This window comes from Lissotriton helveticus, chromosome 9 (assembly GCF_964261635.1).
Source record: "Lissotriton helveticus chromosome 9, aLisHel1.1, whole genome shotgun sequence".
Taxonomy (NCBI): domain Eukaryota; kingdom Metazoa; phylum Chordata; class Amphibia; order Caudata; family Salamandridae; genus Lissotriton; species Lissotriton helveticus.
Genome location: NC_136070.1, coordinates 111,412,052 through 111,437,937, shown reverse-complemented (window position 1 = coordinate 111,437,937; position 25,886 = coordinate 111,412,052). Strand labels below are relative to the sequence as shown.

The window sequence follows — 25,886 nt, the reverse complement described above, 5'->3', positions numbered from 1 at the left end:
TTTTGCGCAATTAAGGAATACTAAGAATTCGCTAAAGAAAAGCGAATTTGTGCATACATACCAATTTGCGATTCTGAAATAGCGATTTCCTAAAAATCGCTATTTCAGAATAGCAAATCGGTACCTTCATACATATGGCCCTAAATAACGACAACTGTCTCCAGTTCTTCATTTACCTCAATCACCTTCAGGGTGGGAGGGATGGATAATGCTAGCCTCCTAGTCTTTATTAAAATCATGATTCTCTAGGCAGTAAACCTCTGAGAATTGATATTTTATGGCAAGACAGGAGGCGAGCATATGCATGTTTAAAGTCCTTTAAAACTTATTCTGTTACATGTTTCAGTGGTCTAAAATAGAAATCTCTAAAAACTCTATCATTTGACCAATCCACTGATTTTCACACAAATTCCCCCCCCCCTGCATTATACACCTTCGATGCCATTGCTCCACAAATTGAATGCACTTTAAACCTTTCCAAATTCACTCCTGACTCATGCATCATGTTTTTAACCCACCAAGCAATAGTTGCTGCAGAAACTGCACCATGAAGTTTCACATAAGATATTAACATTTGATCTACTCCCGCACTCCAGAACTGACTCACCCTGTACTCATATTCTCTAACACTACTTTCCACACACAATATAGGATGACAGTTAAACCTAGGATAAAATATTTTTTTCAGTCTTCATTTTAGTTTTCCATCTATTTTCAAAAACACTCCTTTCAGTTGGTATAACCTTCCTTCTCCAAATAAAGGTCCCTTAGACTCCCCACTCGGGTCTTTTTTAGCAAAATCGCCCAACATATGACTTATTCTGTAGAGAACTGCTTTATGCCTTTCGGCAATGAATCCCGCATTGGCGTTACCGATAAAATAAATAGTTCTCTGGCTCCAAACTCGCAATAAATTTATATCCAGTTCAATTGTATTCAGGTAGGATTCCTCTACCATATCAAAAATTCTAGCAACTGGACCTAGGACATCCAGGAGTTGGTCCTCTCATTGTTTATTTGATTTGTGTAACCCTTTCCTAGGGTCTAACCTAAACAAGTAAGTTATTAGGTCAGGATCCAGGGGCCAGATGTAGGTAAATCTATTTTACCGACACTTAAATACCGAATTTTACCGATTCGGTATTTAAGAGTCGGTAAAATAGATGTACCGAGATGTAGGTAAATCCAGATGTGGATTTACCGAATCTTTAAAAGTCGGTATTTACCGATTCGGTAAATACCGACCTGTAATGCTCCATTCATTCCTATGGGCTTTGAAGCCCATAGGAATGAATGGGGCATTACAGGTCGGTATTTACCGATCGGTAAATACAGATTTTTGGCAAGGGTGCAGGGGGTGTCACTTTGACACCCTCTAGCACCCCCAAAAAAGGTTCGGGGGCCATATGGCAGGCATACCTGCCCTAAGGGCAGGTCTGCCTGTCATATGGCACAGGTGTGCATGCACACATTTGCATGCTCACCTGAATCGGTATTTCACCATCAAATTGAATTTGATGGTAAAATACCGATTTCTTAGGCCTTGTGGGACTCATCAGAGTCCCACCTACATATCGATTTTACAGAATCTGTAATTTTACCGTTCTGTAAATTTACCGACCAGTATATTTACAGATTCTGTAAAATTACAGATCGGTAAATTACAGAACGGTAAAATTACCGATTCTGCCCCCTACATCTCAAATTCCTTTTACCGGTCGGTAACGGCCGAATTCGGCCGTTACCGACCGGTAAAACCCTACCTACATCTGGCCCTAGATTTGGAGTGATCGTCTCCTTCACATCTATCACTGGACATGAGCCCTCAGCCCTCATAAGCTAATGCTCATTTCTTTCCGGTGGGTGTCTTATCCAAAACTTAATATAATCTGCAGCATGCCCCAAAGCCCACCACGAAGAACTGCTTGGGTGCCTTATTTGTGCAGGATTAAATAAAGACTGACCCAAAGTATCCCTTACCTCTCTTATGGATTTTTTATTGGTGACCCGCTAACTCTGAAACTACATCTGGATCATTATAATCGAGATTCAAAATATATTAATCTATTTCCTCTTTCTTTCCATGTTCTGACCAGGTAGGCTGTCCACTACTTTCATTTGCAGGGTCAACCTGCCTCTTCTTTGTGCGCTTTGGACACCAAACAAAGGGGCATATTACCAAGCAATAGCGATAATTATCGCTAATGCTTGGTTAGAGACAAAAATTTACCGCTGAGCTGCGGCAATTTGTATCGCAAATAAACCTTGGTATTACCAAGGTTTATCGCAAATGCGATAAAAATCGGCCGCAATGCATGAATATCGCTGAAAAGTCAGCGATATTCATGCATTACCGAGCTAATGCTCTTAGCCATGTTATCCACCTCCCATTGGATAACATGGCTAAGAACTGCTCAGGGCAGGTGTTAGCTTTTGGAGATATTCGCGCTTAGCGCGAATATCTCCATAAGTTGGTAATAGGAGATAGCGATGTTAGCGACTGTTTCCAGTCGCTAACATCTTGGCACGCCCACTTTGCATGTCATTAGTGGTAAATATCACTGACATGCAAAGTGGGGCCCAAGATGGTCGCTATCTCCTACTAGCTGTCGCTAACTGGTGTTAGCGACAGCTAGGTAATAGGGAGATAATTTTATCTCCGCTTTCTTGGCTTTTAAAGCCAAAAAAGCGGAGATAAACCCCCTTGATAATATGCCCCAAAGATCCTCCATTAGTGTACACACCTGCTTTCTTATTCAGTAAACCAGAGTTACTACCTATGGCATTTCTGTGCTTCTGTTTTTTAAAAAACTTTCCCCCGGTCATCTATTTTGAGATTCATACTCCACTGAACAAGTCCAAAATTCCTCATCTTCTACATTTTCAATCCTTTTTTTGCCTTCTTTCACCAATCTTTCTACTGTTTTTGTAGTTTACTACCTATTTCCGTCTCAATTAATCGTTTTATTATCTCTTCTTGCTCCTCTTTGGAGCTTATCTCTGACCCTTCACTTATTTTGGTATCTATTTTTTTCACAGCTCAAAAGGCCCCCAAAAAACGTAATTTACTAAGTATTCCTATTCCCTATGATGCTTAGTAACCAAACATCCCTTCTCCGATCGTCAATGGTCAACTGTAACTGAAAAGCCGATGCAGATTGGAGACTCATTGCCTAGCAACTTAGGGGCAGATTTATGTTGGACTTGTCACGCAACAGCGGAGTAAACGTGGCGCATCCCTGTGACCCATTTACAATGTGACGCATCTAGGCAGATGCGTCACGTTATAAAGCCCTGCGCCACATGTGGGCGTTCCGGCGCAGGGTGGGCGTTCCGAGGCAGGTGCACCTCGCAAAAGTGCCTGCGTGAAATCTACAAGATTTCACGCAGGCACTTTTAAGCCAATGCTGCGTCAAAACCCTGCGCCTGCTTGAAGCAGGCGTAAGGCTGGACGCAGCATTGGACAGATAGAGCCCCCCAGAGCATTGCTGGAGCTGCGTCCAGCAATGCGCCGCCTTTATGGCACAGATGTGTCACGCATCTGTGCCGTTTTTGCCCCATGGTGCACCGCATTGTAAATGCGGCGCACCATGGGTAGCGGAGCTGCGGCGCACAATAACTGGCGCATCCCTGGGGATGCGCCAGTTATTGTAAATCTCCCCCTACGTATATGGCAAACCATAGATTGCCGTCGAAACATCAGCTCTAATTCCATGCAAAATACACGCATCTATAGCGAAGTACTTCAGAATGCTCTCTATGGCCTTTAGAAAACAACCTTTCTGTGCCATGCTTCCGCTCCCTGACTTCGGAGCTTCGTGCACATCAGAAAGCTGAACAGGATGCATGTACTGGCTCGCCCTAATTTTTGAAATAATCTACTGCAACCGTTTAAAATTAAGGTAGGCCTGTATCTGCGAATTTATAAAATATCATGGGCCCAGATGCATGAAAGGAAAATCTGGTCACAAAGGGGCAGATTCTCAGAATCTGCCCCTTTGCAACTGGTATTTTTGCAATTGGGATGCATATATGGGCCATATGTATCAAAGGGTTTTACCCATTCTGTGTCTATGGGAAAAAGTGTTCATACATATGGCCCATAATCCCAAATGCAAAAATCGCAATTTAAGGAATCTCTAGAGTGAGAATCCTTAAATTGCGATTGCATTTAAGGAATCCGAAATTGAGATTCCTTAAATGCAATGCAACAGAGTAAAAAAAATTGCGATTTCGCTAATAGCGGAAGCAAATTACCATGAAGTTGAACTTCATGGTAATTTGCAAAAACTTTGAAAAATGCACTTTTGTGCATTTTTCAAAGTTTCATGTTGCGCACACACATGCCCTTAGGGCATGTGTGTATGCAACATATGTGCACAGATAAATTTCAGGGGTGCAACAGGGTGTCCTTTGGACACCCCTGCACCCTTGAAATTGCATTCTCAATTTGCGATTCGCTAATTGCTAATTGCAAATTGCAAATTGAGAATGTCTTCCTATTCATTCTTATGGGCCTCTAGGCCCATAGGAATGAATGGGGAAGTATTCCTTAATTGCGACTCGCAATTTGCGACTCGCAATTAAGGAATATTAAGAAATCGCAATTTTTTTGCGATTTCTTCATGCAAAGCATTTTGCTATTCCTTATTAGCGAATCCTTATTTTTCGCTAATAAGGAATCTTAAAATGGATGCTTGATGCATCAAATACTTGCCTGATTACAAATTGCCATTCAGTAAACTAAATTAAATACACTGCCCTCCTAACTGTTTAGAGCCTAACCTGGGGATGACTAATAAACATTAAAAGGATGGTTTAGGCCTCGCTAAAGGTTTATTTTGCCAGTTCGAACTGGCAGTTCAAAACTCCACCCACAGGCTGCAATGGCAGGCCTGGTACATGTATACAGAACTACTTAGGTCAGTGGTTCCCAAACTTTTTTGACCCCCCACTCCCTTGGCCTGTTGGCCGTTGGCCATGGCTCCCCATTATGTTACTTTTTTTGGGCGGGTGGGGGGTATGTAAGCCCAGCCTCAGGAGTACTTTCATTTTTCTCCTTGAAAATATTTGAGATGAAGGTATTATAATCAAACAGTCTGGGAAAGTGTGTCGATGGTAGGCTTTGATGTGTGTGGCAAGTCATGGTAAGAGATGTAGGTCAGTACTTCTACGTAGTCATTTGACTCACAAAAGAGTTTTGAAGAGCTTTTGCTTTAACACCAGACTTCGCATGTAAGCCTGCTTGTGCATGTGGTGCTGTGTCACTAACATATGTTGCTTTATGCATCACACTGCATTGATTGCATAGATGGGGAAATGTGGCATTCCGCCTGCATAGGGTAGAGTTAGTAGGACCAATACAGGGGCACTGTCGCCCCTACAGCAGGGGGAAGAAAAAGCTGTGCCCATACACACACAGAAAGTTATCCCTGCAGAAACTGCTCAGGTGATGAGAGCACCAGCTCTAAGTAGGTTGAGCACACTATGGGCATACATTTGTACCACAAATGAATGAGCATGCAGTTACCAAATGTAACAGTAAGCAGTTCTGTTTTTTTAAACTATAAGATTTTGAACTTATTCGTTTTAAAGGGAAAACTCTTGTCTAAAGTGCTCATACTATATCAGCTTTTTTGTTAAACACTGTGATCTATATGTAACAGCTGCAACGCAATTGGAAACAAGAACACATGTGGTGCCTGCAACCAAGATCTTTGTGTACCCAACAAGTTCTGTGGATGGGGGAGGGACGTACCTGTATGTCCTTTTGAATCTGTGCACACGAAGTACTTTTGTCAGTGTGTTAATCCAGTTTTTTTTGTCCTTAATGGTTTGTGCTTATGTTATTTAATCTTGAAGCTTCATAGAATTCTTACCTCACAAAAACACAGGTCAAGAGCGCGCTGCTGTACACTGAAGGCTTCTTTAAAGGCAGGGTCTATTCCCCAGACACACTATTCAGTCTCCAGCTCTACCATAGCTGCCATCATGTGTTCCCAACATGTAATGAACACTTCAGTAAAGGCTTCCACTGGTGGTGTTTACGCCTCCTCCTTGCACCCCTGGTAACGCTCCTCCTGTTAGCCCCTCTCTCCACCCAGGCTTCTTTCTCCTCTGTCTCTGCCTGCTCTTTTAGCCCCAGCCTGCCAGGTCCAGACCAGGGCTCTGCACAGCAACTGCCACCAGAGCTTTATTTGCAAACACTAGGAGTGGCTCTGGCCCGACCCCCAGCGGCCGCTGTAGGTACTGCGCCCTTCAGCAGTATTTCCCTGTTGTGTGCATTCGTGCATTGCTACTGTGGATTGCTGACTTTCTCTACAAGTAAATTTTTATTTTGTTAATCTATTTTTGTATTTATTGGCATTTCCACACCTTTCATACAACATACTGTCTTGAACTAGTGATACATGGGGATCAACAAATTAATTTGATTCTGCGTTTGGTGTGCAGCGCCCCTCGGTAGTTTGTACACTGGGGTGCCGCAGCGCACAGATTGGGAATCACTGACTTAGGTGGTTGGCACAATAAGTGCCAACCACCCACGTAGTTGCATTTAATTTAAAGGCCCTGAGTGCATGTAGCGCCCTGTTACTAGGGTCTTACAAGTAAACTAAATACGTCAGTTGGGTATAAGCCAATTCTATCATGTTTAAAAGAGAAAGTACAACCACTTTAACTCTGGTTAGCAATGGTAAAGTACACCAAGCCCTAAAAGACAACAAAACGGATTCAAAAAGCAGGAGGGTGAAGAAAAAACGTTTGGGGATGACCCTACAGAAAGGGCTAAGTCCAACAATGCTATTGGTCCTATTTTTGATGTCCTCAGTAACTGTAGTGAGCAAAGCCCAAACAGTACTAGACAGCTATTAATGTTCATGGAGGAAGTGTAAAAAATGTTTATCATTTACTGTTGTAATTGTTACAAATATATTCTTGCCTCCCATTTGTTGTAGGTACAAACCCCATTACCGCCTGATGAAGCTGAGGATATCACCCTGGAAATGGTAAGTACTTTTAAATTGAGCTCAACTCAACTAGGGGAAGGGACTTAAGAGGTAATTTGTAACAAACCTAATAGTATGTACATAATTTTTTGCCATTTGCTGCTGATTGTTAGTGATGCAAAACTGTAAAGAGAACAGCTTTTTCTCTGTACTATGTGCCCCATTAATGGTAAAATTTTATATCACACATTGTGTAATCTTGGTGAGCAATAGAGTGCAGTACAGGGGATACGCTTTGCAGTAGAAGGAGGGTTTGCGTTTTTATTTAAATGAGATGTAGGAGGTGGCTTGTTAAAATGTAATGAGAGCCCTAAAACTGCAGAATTTAGGAGACTTATTTATAGATTTAGATTGGGTGACAGGATAGCAAAACTGCATTAGAAGCTAACTTTGACTGCAAAAAGATCAGATCATGGTCCGACCTATGCTGATTCCTAATCAGCAGGATTGTAATGTAAGGATTGGTATGTAAGGTTTTTCTCGCTGCAATCTCTAACAAGGGCTCTCTGTATGTAAATACTTGAACCAAGATCTCAAGTGACTATCTAATACCCAGTAGAAGCCAACTAAGCAAAGGAAAATGGCACTGTCTCTCCAACCCCACATAAATCCTACAGTCTGTATGCCTGTTGTTGTCTTTGAAGGCATCCCATCTGTACTTGTTGTTAGTTAATCTTTGTATAGATATACCAGAGCCTGACACAGGATCCTTTGCAAAAGGATCAAAGAGACTTTTAGAAAACTTAGTGGTAAATTGTTCTTTCCATGTATTTGGCAAAAACATGGTAAACATCACATTTCTTCGATCAGAAGGGTTGGGCAAGGCTGCCAAGTACGACATCTTGAAACTTAGGAATTGTTTTTAAAGGCTTCAGGAGTAAGCATAATGAAGTTGATTTAGCCCACATACCCTAATTTTTGGAGGGAGCAGGAAACTTAAGAGATGTTACATATATTGTAGAGTTGCCCCAAATGGACACATTTATGCAAATAAGACCTCAGTGTCCATACAAGATATGCTAAAGTGCAACTGCTGCAACACTCAATCTGTCTCACTCGGTCTGATCAATCAATCAATCAATCAATCAATCAATCAATTAGTGGTTTATAGAGTGCGCTACTCACCCGTGAGGGTCTCAAGGTGCTGGCGGGGGGGGGGCAGAACCGGGTCAGTCAAAGAGCCAGGTTTTGAGGACCTTCCTAAATGTGTGGAGCATTTGGGAGCATCTGATGTTGACCGGGAGCTCGTTCCAGGTTTGGCTGTGATGTAGGAGAAAGATCTCCCGCCGGTTCTGTTTCTGCGGATGCGGAGACCTCTGCCAGGGCGAGGTCAGTGGAGCGGAGGTTCCTCTTGAGTACGTGGAAACATACTCGGTCATTGAAGTATTTGGGTTCAATGTTGTTTAGGGATTTGTAGGCATGGCTGAGGAGTTTGAAGGCGACCCTCTTCTTGACAGGGAGCCAGTGGAAGCTTCGTAGTTGTTGGATCATATGTTCATGGCGCAGTGTCCCTAGGACGAGCCTGGCTGCGGCGTTCTGGATAGTTTTGAGTTTGTGTAGAAGATTTTTGTTGATTCCGGCGTAGAGGGCATTGCCGTAGTCTAGTCTGCTGGTTATGAGTGCATGGTGACGGTCTTTCTGCAGTCGGGGGATACATTTGAAGGTCTTACGGAGGATGCGGAGGCAGTTGAAACTGGTGGAAGCTACAGTGTGGATCTGGCGGTTCATGGAGAGGGAGGATTCGAGGATTATGCCAGGGCTCCGAGCGTGGTCTGTCGGGGTGGGTGGACTCCCGAGGGCAGAGGGCCACCAGGTGCTGGCCCAGGCGGAGGTGCAGGTGCAGAGTCCGAGGATGAGGACCTGGGTCTTATCAGAGTTGAGTTTTAGGCAGCTGCCCTTCATCCAGGCTGCTACGTTTCTCATTCCTTCCTGGAAGCAGAGTCTGGTGTCTTCTGGGTTCTTGGTGAGGGAGAGGATGAGCTGGGTGTCATCAGCGTAGGTTACGATGCTAAGCCCGTGCTGTGTGACAATGGCGGCGATAGGGGCCATATAGATGTTGAAGAGCGCCGGGCTTAGTGAAGATCCTTGGGGTGCTCCGCAGATGAAGTCAGTGGGATCGGAGAGGGAGGGGGGGAGACTGATCCTCTGGGTTCTGCCAGAGAGGAAGGGTTGGATCCAGTTGAGGGCGGATCCCTGTATTCCGGAGTTGTGGAGTCTGGTGACTAGTGTGCGATGTGAGACGGTGTCGAAGCATGCTTATGTCATTGGTGGTGGCGAGTTGCTGTGGAAGCCAGACTGGAATGCGTCTAGGATGGAATTTTCTTCGATGAAAGCAGTCAGCTGGGCGTTCACAAGTCTTTCAGTGCCTTTGGCTGTGAAAGGGAGGAGAGAGATGGGCCGGTAGTTCTTCAGGTCGGTTGGGTCGGCCGTTGGTTTCATGAGCAGGGGTTTCACCTCCGCACGCTTCCAGTCCTCTGGGCAGATGCTGGTTATGAGGGAGTAGTTGATAGTCTGTTCTAGTTCGGTTGCGAGGACAGCGGCGGTCCTGTGGAAGATGTGAGGGGAGCTGGGGTCCATTGGGGCTCCTGAGTGCGTCTTCTTCATGGTTGAGGAGATGAGCTCGATGGATGCGGGGGCCCAGGAGGTGATAGTTTGTCTGAAAATCTGAACCACAGGAGCCGATGATGGTCCCAATACCCCACCACCAGTGCGTCGCCCGAAAAACTAAGCCTTCTGGGCTGCGCACCAATAGAGGGGAAGGGGAAGTGGAAACAAAGAGAGACAGCCTGGTTGTATATGTCGTCCATGCAGTTGGATCAGCCAAGTTGGTACAATTCTTAACTTTGTGCCTGCAGTGAAGTAAAACATCATAAACAACAATTCTTTACAGTTCAGTGATATTATTGTTATTACTTTTAAAACAAACACCTTATTACCAATTGACCCAAGGCTATTGGTTCTCTCTGTATATGATGTTTTAAATGTTGTAAAGATGCACCTAAAGGTGAAGACACTGACTTTAATTAGCTCTGCTATCTCTTATGACAATTGTATTGAATCTGTTAGTTATTCTTATTAATTACCCTAAGTACATCAGTTGGCTCCTTGCACCTTGAACCTTTTCTTTATCTTTTTATTTTGAAGCTATCAACTATGAAACGATATAGTATAATGTCTTGTCTTCTTTTAAATGAAATGTCTAACTAACATGCAGGAATTTGCATTGAACATAAAGGTGGCCATATGGAACTACTGACACCTCTTACCACCGCAACCTCAGGAACAACATTGAGAAATGCGCTAGTTTTCTAGTCGAGATGGCTCTTGCTTCTGAAGTGATCGGTTGTATGCGTCCCACGTTGCGCATGCTTTTGTATGCTTAGCTGTCAAGAACACAGAAATACCTTGAACTCAAATTAACGCTACTGTGACTCTAAAACTAGGAATAATTTCGCCAAAAAACTAAGTCTGGAGAGGCAACCAACAAGATCTTTAACGAATGTTACTTGCTTCGTTAAATTTGACGGTTGAAATGCGCAGTTCAAGCACCTGGCTCGCTCAACACTAGAACGCTGACCCATCACTCTGGTGGTGTGTGCGTCAGCCATGTTGGATTGTTGCAGAATCAATAGACATTGTTTCAGAAAGAGGTTTGTCACTCTTATTTTAATTCGTTTGAAACAGCGTTTCTGATCTATCCTTACTCTAGTGCTGGTTTTCTTTCTATTCCTCACTGGGCTATGTTGAATCTGGCAGATCTTGACAGTACCTCCCTCCAAAGGGGGTCCCTTCTCTTTGGGTTTTGCTGGATAGTTTTTGTGGAAGTTTCTAATGAGTCTGGAGGCATGGATATTTAAAGATGGTTCCCAAGACCGTTCTTCCGGACCATAACCCTTCCCCTCTACTAGATAATACAGTTTTCCTCCGGACCATTTTGAATCCAATATTTTGCTAATTTCATATTCCTCATTTGAATCTACAGTTATTGACATTGGAGTCTTCTTGAGTCACACGTTAGGTGGATGAATCTTTAACTGTTTTGGAAGTTGTATTTTAACCACTACAGGATTATTTGTTTTAGTAACTCTGAATGGACCATTAAACCTGGGTTGAAACTTTCTGTTCCCTTTTAATTTTAAATGTTTAGTGGATAGCCATACCTGATCACCTATGTTAAAGTCAAAACCTACTCTTATTTTTTTGTCTGCTTGTTTCTTGTATGATGCTTTAGCTTTTTGCAAATTCTCCTGAGCTTGTTTGTGAGAGTGTTCTATCTGCAATAATAAGCTCTTAATCGCAGGCACTGTTTCATCTTTTTTCCCTGTCATTAAATTAGGATGTCTTCCTGAATTTAAATAAAACGGTGTAAACCCAGTGGAGTCGTGTACTGCAATATTTTACGCAAACTCAGCTGTCCATAATAAATCCGACCAGTTTCCCTCCTGTTCCAACAGGTAGAGTCTCAAATACTGCTCAAGTTTCTGATTGACTCTTTCTGTTTGACCGTCGGTCTCAGTGTGGAAACTGGTGGAATACCTCGTGTCAACACCCAACCCTTGCATATATATTTTTTCCAGGATTTATACACAAATTGGGTTCCCCTGTCTGAGATGAGAACTTGTAGAACGAACTCTATGAGCCCGAATGACATGTTGATTGAACAGTTGGATTAACTGAATTGCTGTTGGAACAGATCTGAGTGGAACAAAATGACTCATTTTGGAAAATGTGTCTACCAAGACTAAAATAGTAGTGTAACCCTGACTAGGCGGAAGGTCTACTATCAAATCTAAGGTCTCTGTGTGCCATGGGTATGGTGCGTTGGGAAGGGGCTGTATTAACCCTTGCGGGGCTTGTCTGTTTGGTTTTCCCTTAATGCATAGTTCACAAGTCGATACATACTGTGCCACATGAGCCGCCATGTCAGGCCACCAAAAATGCCTTCTGATCAGATTTGAAGTCTTTTTTATGCCTTTATGCCCTGCCAATGGATCATCATGACAGTTATGGAGAGCCTTTTCTTGCAAGTGTTTGGTTGGTAGGTATAAGGCTTCCTCATCATATGGAAGACCTTCTTTGATGTTTTTCTTTTCATCATTTCTGGCCCAGCCCAACAAACTCTGAAGCGAACAATGGTCATGGATTTCCTGGGCAAATTCTTTTAAATGGATAACTCCTATGATCTTATCCAATGGAATGATTGGTTCGTCAGAAGGAACTTTCACATATTCTGATATGTCCAATCGGGATAACGCATCTGCCTTCCCATTTTTCACTCCTGGTTTGTATGTGATTACAAAGTCAAATTCAGAGAAGTATAGAGACCACCTCAACTGACGGGGAGTCAAAGTCTTGGCTGATTTTAAAAACTGCAAATTACGATGATCTGTAAATACAGTGACGCAGTGTTTGGCTCCCAACAGATAGTGACGCCAATCTTGTAAGGCTTCTTTTACCGCTAATAATTCTTTATCAGCTATTGAATAGTTGATGTCTGGTTCAGTTAACTTCCTGGATTGATAAGCGACCGGATGAAGTTGTCCCGTTTGTCTGTCTCTTTGTGACAAAATTCCTCTTGTGGCAAAGTCTGATGCATCAGTTTCCACAAAAAAGGCTTGTTCCGGATCTGGATGTGCTAAGATAGGAGCTGTGATGAAAGCCTCCTTGAGGAAACAAAACGCCTTTTCAGCATTTTCTGACCAGACAAATGTATTCCCTTTCTTTAAAAGCTGGGTGATTGGAGAGACTTTAGCAGAAAAGTTAGGAATAAACCGCCAATAAAAATTAGCAAAGCCGAGAAAACTTTGGACTTCTTTTACATTTTTGGGAGATGGCCAATCTTGTATCACCTGAACCTTGGCAGGGTCCATGGCCACTCCATTTGCCGACCAAGGAATTCGACTTGTTCTGCGTGGAAGGACCACTTCTCCAATTTCACATAGAGTGGATTTTCTAATAATTTCTGTAAAATGGCTCCCACGTGTTTCACATGATCTTCCATTCAGTTGGAGAAGATTAAAATGTTGTCAATGTACACCACTGCCACCCTGTCCAGTAATTCTCGAAGGACGTCATTTACTACGTGTTAAAAAGCGGCGGGAGCATTGCTCAATCCGTAAGGCATCACTTGGTATTCGAAAAGGCCATATTTCGTACGAAAAGCCGTCTTCCACTCGTCGCCTTCGGCAACTCTCAACAAGTGATAGGCCCCTCTGAGATCGAGTTTAGTGTAGACTTTGGCTCCTTTAACCTGTTCCAAAAGAGATATCAAGGGAAGAGGGTACCGATTTTTTATGGTTACGAAATTCAATGCTCTGTAGTCTATGCATGGGCGAAGAGTACCATCCTTCTTAGGTCTAAGGAATAGTGGTGACGAAACTGGTGACTGTGATGGCCTTATAAACCCTATCTTCTGATATTCCTCCAAATATTCCTTCAAATATACATTTTCTGCTTCTGTTGCTGCATATATATGACTGCACGGCAGAATGGCCCCTGGCTCAATTTCTATCTTGCAATCGTACTCCCGGTGCAGTGGAAGTTGCACTGCATTTCTTTTTTCAAAAACACTGGCCAAATCTTGATAGTCTTTTGAAATCTCCTTCAAATCGACAACAAATAATTGGTGGTTGATTTGAACTAATTCGGTAGCTGGTGACTTCACTAATTTCATACTGTCATTAGTGAAACAGTTTTTCTTACAGTATTCGGAAGTCATTTCCATGATTGTCTTCTCCCAATCTATTCTTGGTTTGTGTTCTGACAAACAAAGCAATCCCAAAATTAATTGGAATTGTGGGCATCTATTAAATTGAATCTGATAAACTCAGATGACCTTGTAATCCGATTAACTCTAAAGTTTCTGTTTCTTCGGTAATTGGGCCAGATGTAAGATTTGAACCGTCTACAGCCTTTACCACCTCAGAGTGTTTCTTCTTGATTGCCTGAAACCCAATTTACTTTGCATATTTCAAGTCACAAAAATTGCCGGTGGCGCCCGAGTCTATCATTACAGACACTCCTTTAACTTCACGGACTCCAAATCTTACTATAAAAGACACTGTCAAATGTGGCGTTGCCGATTGTAAGGTATTTGCTAAACATTGCGATTCTTGAGTTGACTCTCTATCCAATCCCACCAGGACAACTCCTTCTAGTGATGGGATCGGTCTTTTAACCCCTGATTGATTTTAGGTTTCTAGGGACACTCTTTTACAGAATGCCCTGAAGCACCGCAATACATGCACAAGGTTTTAGATCGTCTCAATTCCTTCTCGTCCTTGGAAAGAGCACCACAAACTGAGTCAATTTGCATTGGTTTTTCACCTGTAGAAACATCGGATTTATTATTCTCTGATTTGGCACTATCAAATCAAGGAACATAAGCACAATTGTCTTTCCTCCTTTCGGACTTTCTTTCGAAAAGACGATGTTCAATTTGCAGTACTAGATCAATTAATTCGGAAATCTCCTGTGGTGTTTTCGGTATTTGTGCTAAGGCGTCTTTTAGCTCATCCTTTAAACCATGATAGAAGATTGCTGCACATTTGCTCTCTGGCCAATCAGTTTCAACAATTAGTTTATTAAACTGAGCAATATACGCCACAAGATCACTATTTCCTTGCTTCAAGTCTAACAACTCATTGGCAGTAGCTTGATTTGCTGTTCTCTATCAAATATCCTCAAAAACTCCTTTTTAAATAGTTCAAAATCAAATAACGCGGGATCATTCGGCGATATCATGGGGATCGACCAAGCAGCCGCATCACCGCTCATGTAGGACAGCATGAAAGCAACCTTAGTTTTATCTTCTGTGAACACTGCTGATCAATATAAAAAATGTAGGGAGCATTGAGTGAGGAAAATTCGAGCTTTATGCGGGTCACCGGCAAATCTTTCAGGTGTGGCTAAGTGAACTATGGGAGCTACTGAATGTATGACTTGGGTCGCCACCTCGGAGGTTGACCTTCTATCAGAACCCAATCTTGGTAAGAAGGTGGATTCTGAAATCAATTCATCCATTCTTAGTCTAATCTGTTGGGTTTCTTGTTGTGACCTCTTAACTTACTCTCTTAGACTCCTATTTTCTTCAGCAGTTTGTGTCAATTGAGTTTGTAACCCTTCTAGTATGCCCGCTAAAGTCTTAAAATCAAAGCCTTCGGCCATCTCGACTCAGGTGGAAATCAATTGGCACTTCAATATGTAATGCGCCAAAATCTGAACCGCAGGAGTCGATGGTGGTCCTAATACCCCACCACCAGTGCGTCCCCTGAAAAATTAAACCTTCTGGGCAGCGCACCAATAGAGGAGAAAGGGGAAGTGGAAACAAAGGGAGACAGCCTGGTTGTAGATGTCGTTCACGCAGATGGATCAGCCAAGTTGGTACAATTCTTAACTCTGTGCCTGCAGTGAAGTAAAATAGCATAAACAACAATTCTTTACAGTTCAGTGATATTATTGTTTTTGCTTTTAAAACAAACACCTAATTACCAATTGACCCAAGGCTATTGCTTCTCGCTGTATATGGTGTTTTAAATGTTGTAAAGATGCACCTAAAGGTAAAGACACTGACTTTAATTAGCTCTGCTATGTCTTATGACAATTCTATTGAATCTGTTATTTATTCTTCGAAACATTATAGTGTAATGTCTTCTTTTAAATGAAATGTCTAACTAACATGAAGGAATTTGCATTGAACATAGAGGTGGCGATATGGAACGGTGTCTACTGACACCTCTTACCACCGCAACCTCAGGAACAACATTGAGAAATGTGCTAGTTTTCTAGTCAAGAAGTCTCTTGCTGCTGAAGTGAACGGTCTTATGCGTCCAACGTTGCGCATGCGTTTGTCTGCTTAGCTGCTAAGAACACGGAAATACCTTGAACTCAAATTAACGCTACTGTGAAACTAGGAATAATTTTGCCCAAAAACTAAGTCTGGAGAAGCAACCGACAAGAGCTTTAACATACGCTACTTGCTTCGTTAAGTTGGCGGTTGAAGTGCGCAGTTCAATTGTCAGTTTGCGCTTAAAGCACCTGGCTTGCCGCGACTCGCTCAACGCTAGAACGCTGACCCATCACTCTGGTAGTGTGAGCGTCAGCCATGTTGGATTGTTGCAGAATCAATAGGCATTGTTTCAGAAAGAGTTTTGTCACTCTTATTTTAATTCGTTTGAAACAGCGTTTCTGACCTATCCTTACTCTAGTGCTGGTTTTCTTTCTATTCCTCACTTGGCTATGTTGAATGTGGCAGATCTTGACAGGGTTACCTTCTCGGCGGTGGTGGGTGGTGTGGTGCTGTCTTCTGCAGGCTCGCTGAAGTTGTCATAGAGGGCCTTGATCTTCAGGTGGAAGTAGGAGCTGAGTTTGTCGCAGAGTTTCTGGAAGGGTGTGATATCAGTGGCTTTGCAGGTTGGTTTTGCGAACTGCTGAATGACGTTGAACAGTTCCTTGACATTGGATGCGTTGGTCTTGTCTTTGTCTCTGACGAAGGTTCTTTTGGTGTCCCTTATATGCTGGTGGTAGTTCTTCATGGCGCTCTTGTGGTTGTTCCGTGCTGCCATGGTCTTCTAGTTCCGCCAGGTTTTCTCCAAACGTCTGCAGGCGGGTCTGGCTTCTTGGAATTCTGTGGTGAAATGTCCTATGGCAATGAAGCTGACCATTATGGCAACTTGATAAATGGATGGAGCTGTTTAACTCCTGCAGTTACATTGGAGGGTGGAACTTTCTAAAACAGCTTTATCGACTATGTGGCAGAAAGCACTAATATTGAAATAGTATGAAAATCTGATTACTTGTATTTGTGAAGCTTCAGTTTCAGTTTCATCAGTCTTTATTTCGATTGTAAAACCATAAAAGACATACTATCAAAAGAATAAGCGAATACAAACTACTGTTACATAAATATTGACAATATCAAAATTACACAAAGCTAAATCGCACACTCAATTACCTAAAAAAAGCATTAAACCAATAATTCGCAGCACTGATGACAGTTAAAACATCAATTAAAAAGTTATGGTGTAAAATCTCAGCCCATTTACAATTTCATGGAGGAGGCGGAAAGAATAAAACCAAGTCACCTACACTCCGGGGAAACGAATACCCTCCGTACCCACCAACATGGTAGTCATGGCTGTCACATGTCCCACTACAAATCTATTCCAAAAAGGACAAGTTAGGATAATAGACCCTTAATTTTATTTGCCTGTATCACCCAGGCCCAACGCCAGAATTTTGCCATAGCAATGACGATGGGTTCCTGTGTGCCTAAGTTGGAACAAATGGGTTTAAGCCATTTTAACCTCGGTGGCTTAAAGGCTGGACAGACAAATAAAATATGATACTGGCTGGCCTAATCACAGCGGGCGTAGATCAGACATTGGTTTAAGCCATTTGCCAGAAAAAAACTCTGGTAGGAAGGGAACCTACCCTAAACTGGTGGTAAAGCTTCCTATCCAAAGGTTTTAAAATGATGTCCCAGCCTCATGTTTCTGTGACAGAAAGTCCCTAGTCAAGGTAGGCCTAGTCGTAGAGGAAAACCGTTTGGACTTCAGCATGCCCATGTAAGCTGCTTTGAGCTCATTTTTTGACGGGAGGGGGGACGTTTCTGGATTCTCCCACAGTGTACCCATCCCCATATCTATCAAAGTATTTATTATATGCATAAGCCACTTAATTTTGCTTAGGCACCCAACTCCCCTAAAGTCCAATAGGGAGTTAGCATACAAGGTCAGCTCGGGTGGCCCACAGCCTTCTCCACAGTGCTATCGACCTAAATCGGGCCAGATCCTCGATACTAAAACATCCCAAGTCCAAAAACAGGGGCACCAAGGGGGTGGATTGCGGCAAGCCTGTCATTGCCCGCATTACTTTTTTTGGGCTGTGATTATAGGTGTAATGTCTTCCTGGCCCCACAATTCTGCGCCATGTAGGATTGCGCTCGTAACCTTGGAATCATATATTTTCAGTGCGGGAGCTAGGGGTTTAGTCAGGGAAAGCCTATGCTCTTTTAAAAGAACACCTGCCAGCTGTGCATGTTTCAGAGCGAGCACATCGATGTGGGGCTTCCAATGCAATTTCCTATTTAAAGTTACTCCCAGATAAGTAAATATTTCAGTCTGCTCTAAAAGAACGTTATTCATATGGATCCTGCCCCTCATAACCTTTTTGGAGTGGAGCACCATAAACTTTGTCTTGTCCACATTGACTACCAGCTCATGGTCGTGGCAGAACTCCTCAAATCTGGACAGAGCTACCTGTAAGCCACATTGGGGTTAAGAGAAGATCAGGGTGTTGTTCGCGAAAATGAGCAGGTGTGTTTTCAGGCCCCCCCAAGGTTTGGATCATCGGTGGGGCATGTGGAGTAATACTGTACCACCCTAGCGATAAATAGTGAGAACAGGGTAGGGGCAAGGGCACAGCCCTGGCGCACACCCTTGGTTACAGGGAATCTATCTGTAACTTCTCTGTGTGTACGCCATCGGACCTGGGCATAGTTATGAACATGCAATTTAACTATCATAGCTAACAGCTCCGTCGGCATCCCCACCTCCAGCAAAGCTTGCCACATTTTGTTACGAGGGACAATATCAAATGCAGACTTCAAGTCAAAGAAGGCCACATATAGCGCACTCCCACCTAAGGTAACCCGCCAGAATATCATTACAAATCCAAGCACTTGGTTGATTGTGCTGGTATGGGTTCGAAACCCTGCCTGCATAGGTGATAGTATGTTACATTCCTCTATCCACTGCTGTACTCGGCTCAGTACTAGCCTCGCAACCATTTTCTGGATAGAGTTTATGAGGCTAATGGGCCTATAGTTACCGGGTAAGGCACGGTCCCCCTTCCTATACACCGGAACTATAACAGCACCAGACCAGGTAGCAGGAAGACTCCCACCACTAGCAATGGCATTTGCTAGATAAGTAATTTAAGTCACCCAGTTATTTTTATCGTGGGCAAATAAATCCGCAGGAACACAGTCAAGGCCCGGGGCCCTTCCACTCGAGGACAGAGAAAGGACTGTCGCTACCTCTGTTTCCTTAAATGTTAGAGTGGGTATCGGGGTGGACATTTTAAAAGCTTCCAGGGCATTAATGGGCGAGGAAAATCGGGCCTTAAAATATGGGCCCACTGATCCGGCAGGACAACATTTTTAGATGAATTAGGTGGCCCACGACTTCGCCGCTTAACTAGCTGCCAAAAGTTGCCCATATTTTTATCATTACTAGCAAAAGCAGGTCTTGCCAGCGGTTGTTATCACACTCCTTTTTTGCTATCATTTGGGTTGATTTATAATTGGCCCTGGCATATTTAATGTTCCCCAAATCCTTCAACCTAATCACCTTTGCCAATACTCGGTACGCCTCTCTACAAGGTTTATTATACCAAGATGCCACCGGGACCCCATCCTTTGTCTTCTTTTTTACTAGGCTTGATAAAAAAAGGTTTTGAGGTTTGTAAACAGATCATTATGTACCTGGGGGATAATCTGGTTTATATCTTCCTGTGAGGAACAGCTTTGGAGGCACGTTATTGAATGGGCTACCAAAGCCTTCATAGCACCCAGATCCCCTTCCTTCTCAATAAGCCAGGACCATCTGACCCGCCTCATTAATATTATTTATTATTATTTTGAAGCTTGTAAAGCACGCGGCTACCCCCAGCGGGGGTGTCCCGGCGCTGTAGACTACAGACTAGAAAGGAAGGCATAATTATGCAGAGGAGAATAGCCAGGTCTTCAGTCGGCTACGAAAAAGTGATTCAGACGGAATGAACCTAAGGTCTAGCGGGAGGTTGTTCCAAAGTTTGGCCGTCACAACTGCAAAGGCTCTACCGCCCATTCTGGAGCGACGGAACCGAGGGACTATCATAAGACGTAGGTTGTTAGACCGTAGGGATCTGACCCATTGGGAGAGTACTAGTCTCTTTCGTAGGTATCCTGGTCCTGACCCATTAAGGGCCCGAAAGGCAAGAGTCAGTATCTTAAACTGGATGCGACTGGAGATAGGAAGCCAGTGTAGCTCTTTACGGTAGGATGCAACCGACTGACGGTAGGGGATATTGCCAATCAGCCTCGCCGCCGCGTTCTGAACAATCTGTAGGCGTTCGATTTGATACCGTGGGGCCCCAGCGTAGAGACTGTTGGCATAATCCAAGTGAGATGTTATTAGGGCGTGCGTAACCGTTCTGCGGGCTGTGGTAAATAAATAAATAATACCCTATTTTTGACTAGACTTATAGCATAACAGATAGCTCAATAAATAAGAGTCAAGATTCGAGGTAGTAGGAGTTTCTGCAGGTTTATTACAGCATAAGGACAGGATCAGGACAACCTGCATAGGAACAGAATGACAGGGCCCAGCACGACAACTGGGGCCCAGCAGGGGAAAAGAGGCCCAGCAGCTGCTGGGGCTAGGTCTGGGATGAGCGCGCTAACATTTAATAACAAAACATTGACTTATATACATAGCGCAAACACATAGCATTACATTGCAGTAGGCGTAACAGTAGGTGGAGTAGAAGGCGTGACCCGTAGCAGTCGCGAGAGATAAGAAAAATAAGAGGTGTAACTGGGAGTATACATAGACATGTGATGCAAAACGTAACAGAATATGTCATGAATGGGCGGAAACATTGGAGGGGGCTACCTAAGGAGCCGGGACCTCTAACCTAATGGTGCGCGAAAACTGGCAATGACGTGTTACTAGGAGAAGCTGGGGGCTACGAACTCTGTGCTAGGAGCAGAGACTAGAGTCTGGAGGGTCGGAGCGACATGTACCTAAACCCTATCTGGTATCTAATGTTTAGGGAACATGTTGATATAAACTAGAAGTCATGAGGGGAGAAGCTAACTTGATTCTAAGACCGGACCATGCATTATTCTACATGTAGTACGTGAAGAAGAATACTAAATGACCATTAAATACAGTATTTCTCTAACATGGAGACGAGAAGGCTAGACAATGACGGAAACTATTGATACAGTTCAGTAGCTTAGGAATGCAGAGGAGGAGGACTGAACTGATAGCTGGAACTATAACATACTTTTGGCAGACTCAGAGGCAGAGCCGGGGTGCACCGGGCACTGCAAGGCAGGAAGTAAGTGAAGGGTCGAGGATACAGGTGGGGGCTGTATCGCTCCTCAGCGAGGCTTTCAGGAGACAGGAGCTGAATCTGTGATCCGGGCCCTTTTGAGGCCTGGAAACGGGGACTTTATAATTGAATAACGTGCACACTGAGAAACGTGGCAACATTACTTACATAGGCCTGATATTCGTAGTATTCACGAGGACTGGAAACTAACATACTAGAGGTGGACACAACTGTAATTGCGTCTTTAATCAGAAATGGGGAATAACATATGCATATTGGTCATGCACACATAACATATGATGGATGAGGCGTAGGGACACAGAACATGGCAAAATTTACTTTTCCACATTCCCTCCTTGTCACTACGTTTCCATCAGGAAACATCAATATTCATGATACCGTCTATCATTTCATACAGTACCATTTGCTCGTCTCGAATTGTCTTGGAACGAGATTTAGAACGGGGCTTGGGACTGGGAATACAAGAGGTAGCACACATGCTGCAAATCGCAGGGCCACATTGTATACAGAGGCAGCAGCTAAATATGATCGCTACTGCAATACCTAAGAAGGACAGGACTTTCCATCCCCATGCGGAAATTATATTCCAGAACCAACCGGACCATGTCCAGGTGCCTAGATCTTGGTGTAACAGATGGGCAATTTTATGGAGTCTGGTTATAGCTGAATAAACAGACGGCGCGTTATTAGGAATGAAAATACAACAACTGGATCCGAGAATTCTACAGGCCCCGCCCCTATCGGCCAGTATGACGTCAAGGACGAGACGATTCTGTAAAACGACAATTCTCATAAAGGATTGCTCTTCGGTTAGGTTACCTAGAGCGGAGGCAGTCTCATCTACTACTGCTTCAAGGGTTCTTGTTAACCTACGAATAAGCTTACTATTTACAACTGTACCTAAGTAAGGGAAAACACCTTTATCTATATCAATGAATTGCTCTGCGGCGGTTTCAGTATAATCGACAATCGGGAGATTTCTCTTGTGTCTAGTGTGTACTAAGAAAGAGTTCCTATGATAGTCAGGTGGGGCTAGAAAAACAGGTGGCAGTAGGAAAGCAATGTAACAGGTTCCCTCCCAATCGAGGGGCAGACGGACATATGCAGTTTGACCACAAATAAAATAAGAATGACGTGAAGCTTTGAAAATAGATTTCCCACTGTCACTATACTGGATAACAGTAGTACATTCACTATGACCTATGTGTACAGAACCATAACTATGGACACATAATTCGCCTTTGACTGGTAGTACTGAAATAGCGGGTGAGTCTGGAGTAGTATCAGACTGAACATTCAGGACCATGAAATTCGACGAATAATTTCCTAAATTATATACTTCATTTTCTAGATCTAAACCTGTTCTGTGGGGGATACCTTGCTTGTCTGGAAAACATGTACTGTTAAGAAAAAACATATCTGTTGAGGATGACGTTAACGTGGACCATGCTCCACACGAACCATTGTGTGAGAATGGATAAGGAAAGAGTGGCAGAACTCCCTTCGGTGTCTGGAAAGGGGGGAGTCGACCACACACCCAACAATTTGTGGCATTGTTGGTCTGGTGTGAATAATGTAACATACGGATAAATGTGTTATTACGCATGGCGAGGCGGTATGCATATTCGTGAGGAGGCAGATCACTAAACGTGTGCTCTACTGTAGCATGAGCAGACATATTTACATGAGGAACTGAAAAACACAGATAGAAAGCATAGCTGGTGCAGGAAATCATTAGGCTGATGAATAATATGAAACTCAGAAAAACGATACATTTGATTGAGCTTTGACTGACTCTCTCACTATGGGGGTCTATTTTATACATGTCAGAAACAGTCTAACCGTTTCACCTAGGGGAGGACTTATACAATCAAACTGGCTGACTTATTAGACCTGAGCTTTAACTTATACTCCTGTTGCGGAGTTTTCTCTAACAAGGGAGGGGTTGTAATAATGTCTTGTGCGGGACAGTCCTTTAAAACAATGTTCTGGCAATCCTTCGAATCCTGGGAAATGTTCTTGGAAATGTTTTTGAAGACTGGTTTCGATCCTTTGAAAAGTTTTACATGAGAAAGGTGGACCCACCCCTTCCTGCCTTCCAACTTGACGGCAGTTCGGGTGGTCAAGAGGACCTGACGTGGCTCCTTCCAACGTGGTTCCAGCGGACTTGATCTGTCGAAATTTCTGATCATCACAAGGGAGCCTGGAACGATCTCGTGCGGTGCCACCTCGGTATTGTCTGGAAATGCGGCGGCAACCTGTGAACGACATGAGTTGAGGGCAGACATCAAAGAAGCTAGGTAATCTGTCAGCATATTACATGAAACATCGGTAATACTTCGGGGTCTAGGAGTACCCCACATATTAGGGGGGCGGCCGAAAACGACCTCATACGGGGACAGACCTGATCTGGAATGTGCGACCATACGCATGTAAAACAGAGCGACTGGCAAAGCTACTAACCAGTCTACACCCTTGTCTTTACAGACTTTTGCTATACGGATTTTCAGAGTCTGATTATGCCTTTCTACTAGTCCAGCTGCTTCTGGATGGCGTACACAATGGAACTTCCACTGGTACCCTAACAACAGGGAAACGTGTTTCATGAGTTCAGAGGAGAATGGCTGGCCGTTATCAGAATATACGACTCTAGGGAGTCCATATCTAGGGAAGAATTCACGAACCAACTGCTTGGCAGTGGTCGCGGCTGTGTAATCTGGGACTGGATATGCTTCTGTCCATCTGGACAAGGCGCATACAACTACAAGAACATACTTGAAACCTCGACATCGCTCCATTTGAATATAATCCATCTGGAGGACCTCAAAAGGGTGGTCAGGGGGCTGGAAACCACCTTGTTCCACCGGGACACTTTTACCTGGATTAAACTGACAACATATCATACAGGTACGGACCTTCTGCTTGGCTGCAGCTCGTAAATGCTTGTTGAACCAAATGTTCTGGATACTGTCTAACATAGCTTTTTCTCCTAAATGTGCTGGACTATGTGCGGTATTGATAATGACTTGAACCATAGAATCGGGGAGAAACCATGTGGCTCTACCCTTCGTTAACCATCCTTGATCTGTCTGGACCCCTCCTTGTACAGACCATTTCTTGATTTCATCAGGAGTAGCATGTGACTGGATATCTATGACATCTTGAGTAGGGTCCTTAACTGTCATGCATGTAATCGGATCTGGAGTATGTGTCTGTGTCTGATTAACTGGAATGTCTGGAGTCTGTGCTGTAAGCTTGGCTGTGCGGTCTGCTAAATCATTACCTTGGGAAATAATGTCAGTAACTTTCGTATGTGCTTTGCATTTCATGATAGCAATAGATGTCGGTAAATGTATGGCATCTAACAGGGCTTGAATAAGGAGACCATGCTGAATCTTGGTTCCATGAGAAGTCATAAAACCTCTCTCCTGCCAGAGCACTCCGAAGTCGTGTACAACTCCGAATGCGTAACGTGAATCTGTGTAAACATTAACCTTCAGGTTCTTGGCATGTATACAGGCTTGTGTCAGAGCGACTAGCTCTGCTGCTTGAGCGGACAGGGTATCAATACGGTGTGTTTCAATAACTTCAGTGTCAGTAGTCACTGCATACGCGGCGACTAGTTCTCCTGTACTAGTTCTCATACATGAACCATCCACATAAAGTGTCAGGTCAGGATCTGGTAACGGAATGTCTGTCAGGTCTTGTCTTGGCTTTGTCGTAATGTTAACTACTTCCACACAATCATGTGTGTCTGGATTTGAACTAACTGATGGTAACAGTGTAGCAGGATTCAGGACGTTGCAGCGTCTAATTTCTATGTGTGGCTGGAACAGTGTCAATTCATAACCTGTTAAACGTGCAATTGTCAAGTGCTGAGTTTGTGTTCGGTTTAAAAGAACTTCTACTGAATGTGGAACTTGTACTGTCAGGGAATGTCCTAAAACTATAGAATCACTTTGTCTGATAGCTAGTGCTGTGGCTGCAACTGACTTGAGGCACACAGGCAACGCCTGGGCGACTGGATCTAATGTGCTCGAAAAATAAGCACAGGGCTTGTATTGACCTGCTTGATCTTGTGTGAGGACAGATAATGCTGTACCTTCGCGTTCAGTAACGAAAAGTGTAAAAGGCTTACTGTAGTTCGGTGTAGCTAGAACTGGAGCTTGACATAGGGCTTTCTTTAACTCGTTAAAACTAAGTGTATGGTCAGATGTCCAAGGGAGGACAGTCGATACGGCTGCCTCCTGTGTCGTTAACTGTATCAGTGGCTTGGCTAGGAATGCATACTGGGGAATCCATTGTCTACAATAAGAAGTAAGGCCGATAAAGGCACGTACCTCCTTCTGGGTTCTGGGCTGGGGAAGACTCGCTATTAACTGGATACGGTCGGGTGTCAACTGCCTACCCCTCTTGGACAGCAAGTGTCCTAAGTATACCACTTGCTGGACACAGAATTGAAGCTTCGAAGGTGACACCTTGTGCCCCATCTCGGCTAGAAAATACAGAACTGTAAGTGATGCTCGCTCGCAAGCACGTTCAGAACGGGCTGTGATCAGTAGATCATCGACATACTGGAGCAGGGCAGTGTCAGTTGGCATGTGAATGTTGTCTAGTTGTCTCTTGAGTGCTTGACTGTAGATACTAGGGCTTTCTGTGAAACCTTGAGGAGCGCGTGTAAACATATAGCTCCTTCCATTTAAACAAAATCCGAAAAGAAACTGGCTATCTGGATGAATTGGAACACTAAAAAATGCA

At 43.6% G+C, this 25,886-nt stretch overlaps 1 protein-coding gene across 8 annotated transcripts in view; it reads left to right on the top strand.

Annotated features, from left to right (window-relative positions):
• LOC144780983 (uncharacterized) overlaps nucleotides 1-25,886 on the top strand; it is a 1,867,627-nt gene that overhangs the window by 243,383 nt on the left and 1,598,358 nt on the right. For all 8 annotated transcript variants that reach the window (XM_078659579.1, XM_078659581.1, XM_078659578.1 and 5 more), the window contains exon 9: nucleotides 6,957-7,007. In XM_078659579.1, the coding sequence (XP_078515705.1) occupies nucleotides 6,957-7,007 (51 nt within the window). The remainder of the gene's footprint in view (nucleotides 1-6,956; nucleotides 7,008-25,886) is intronic.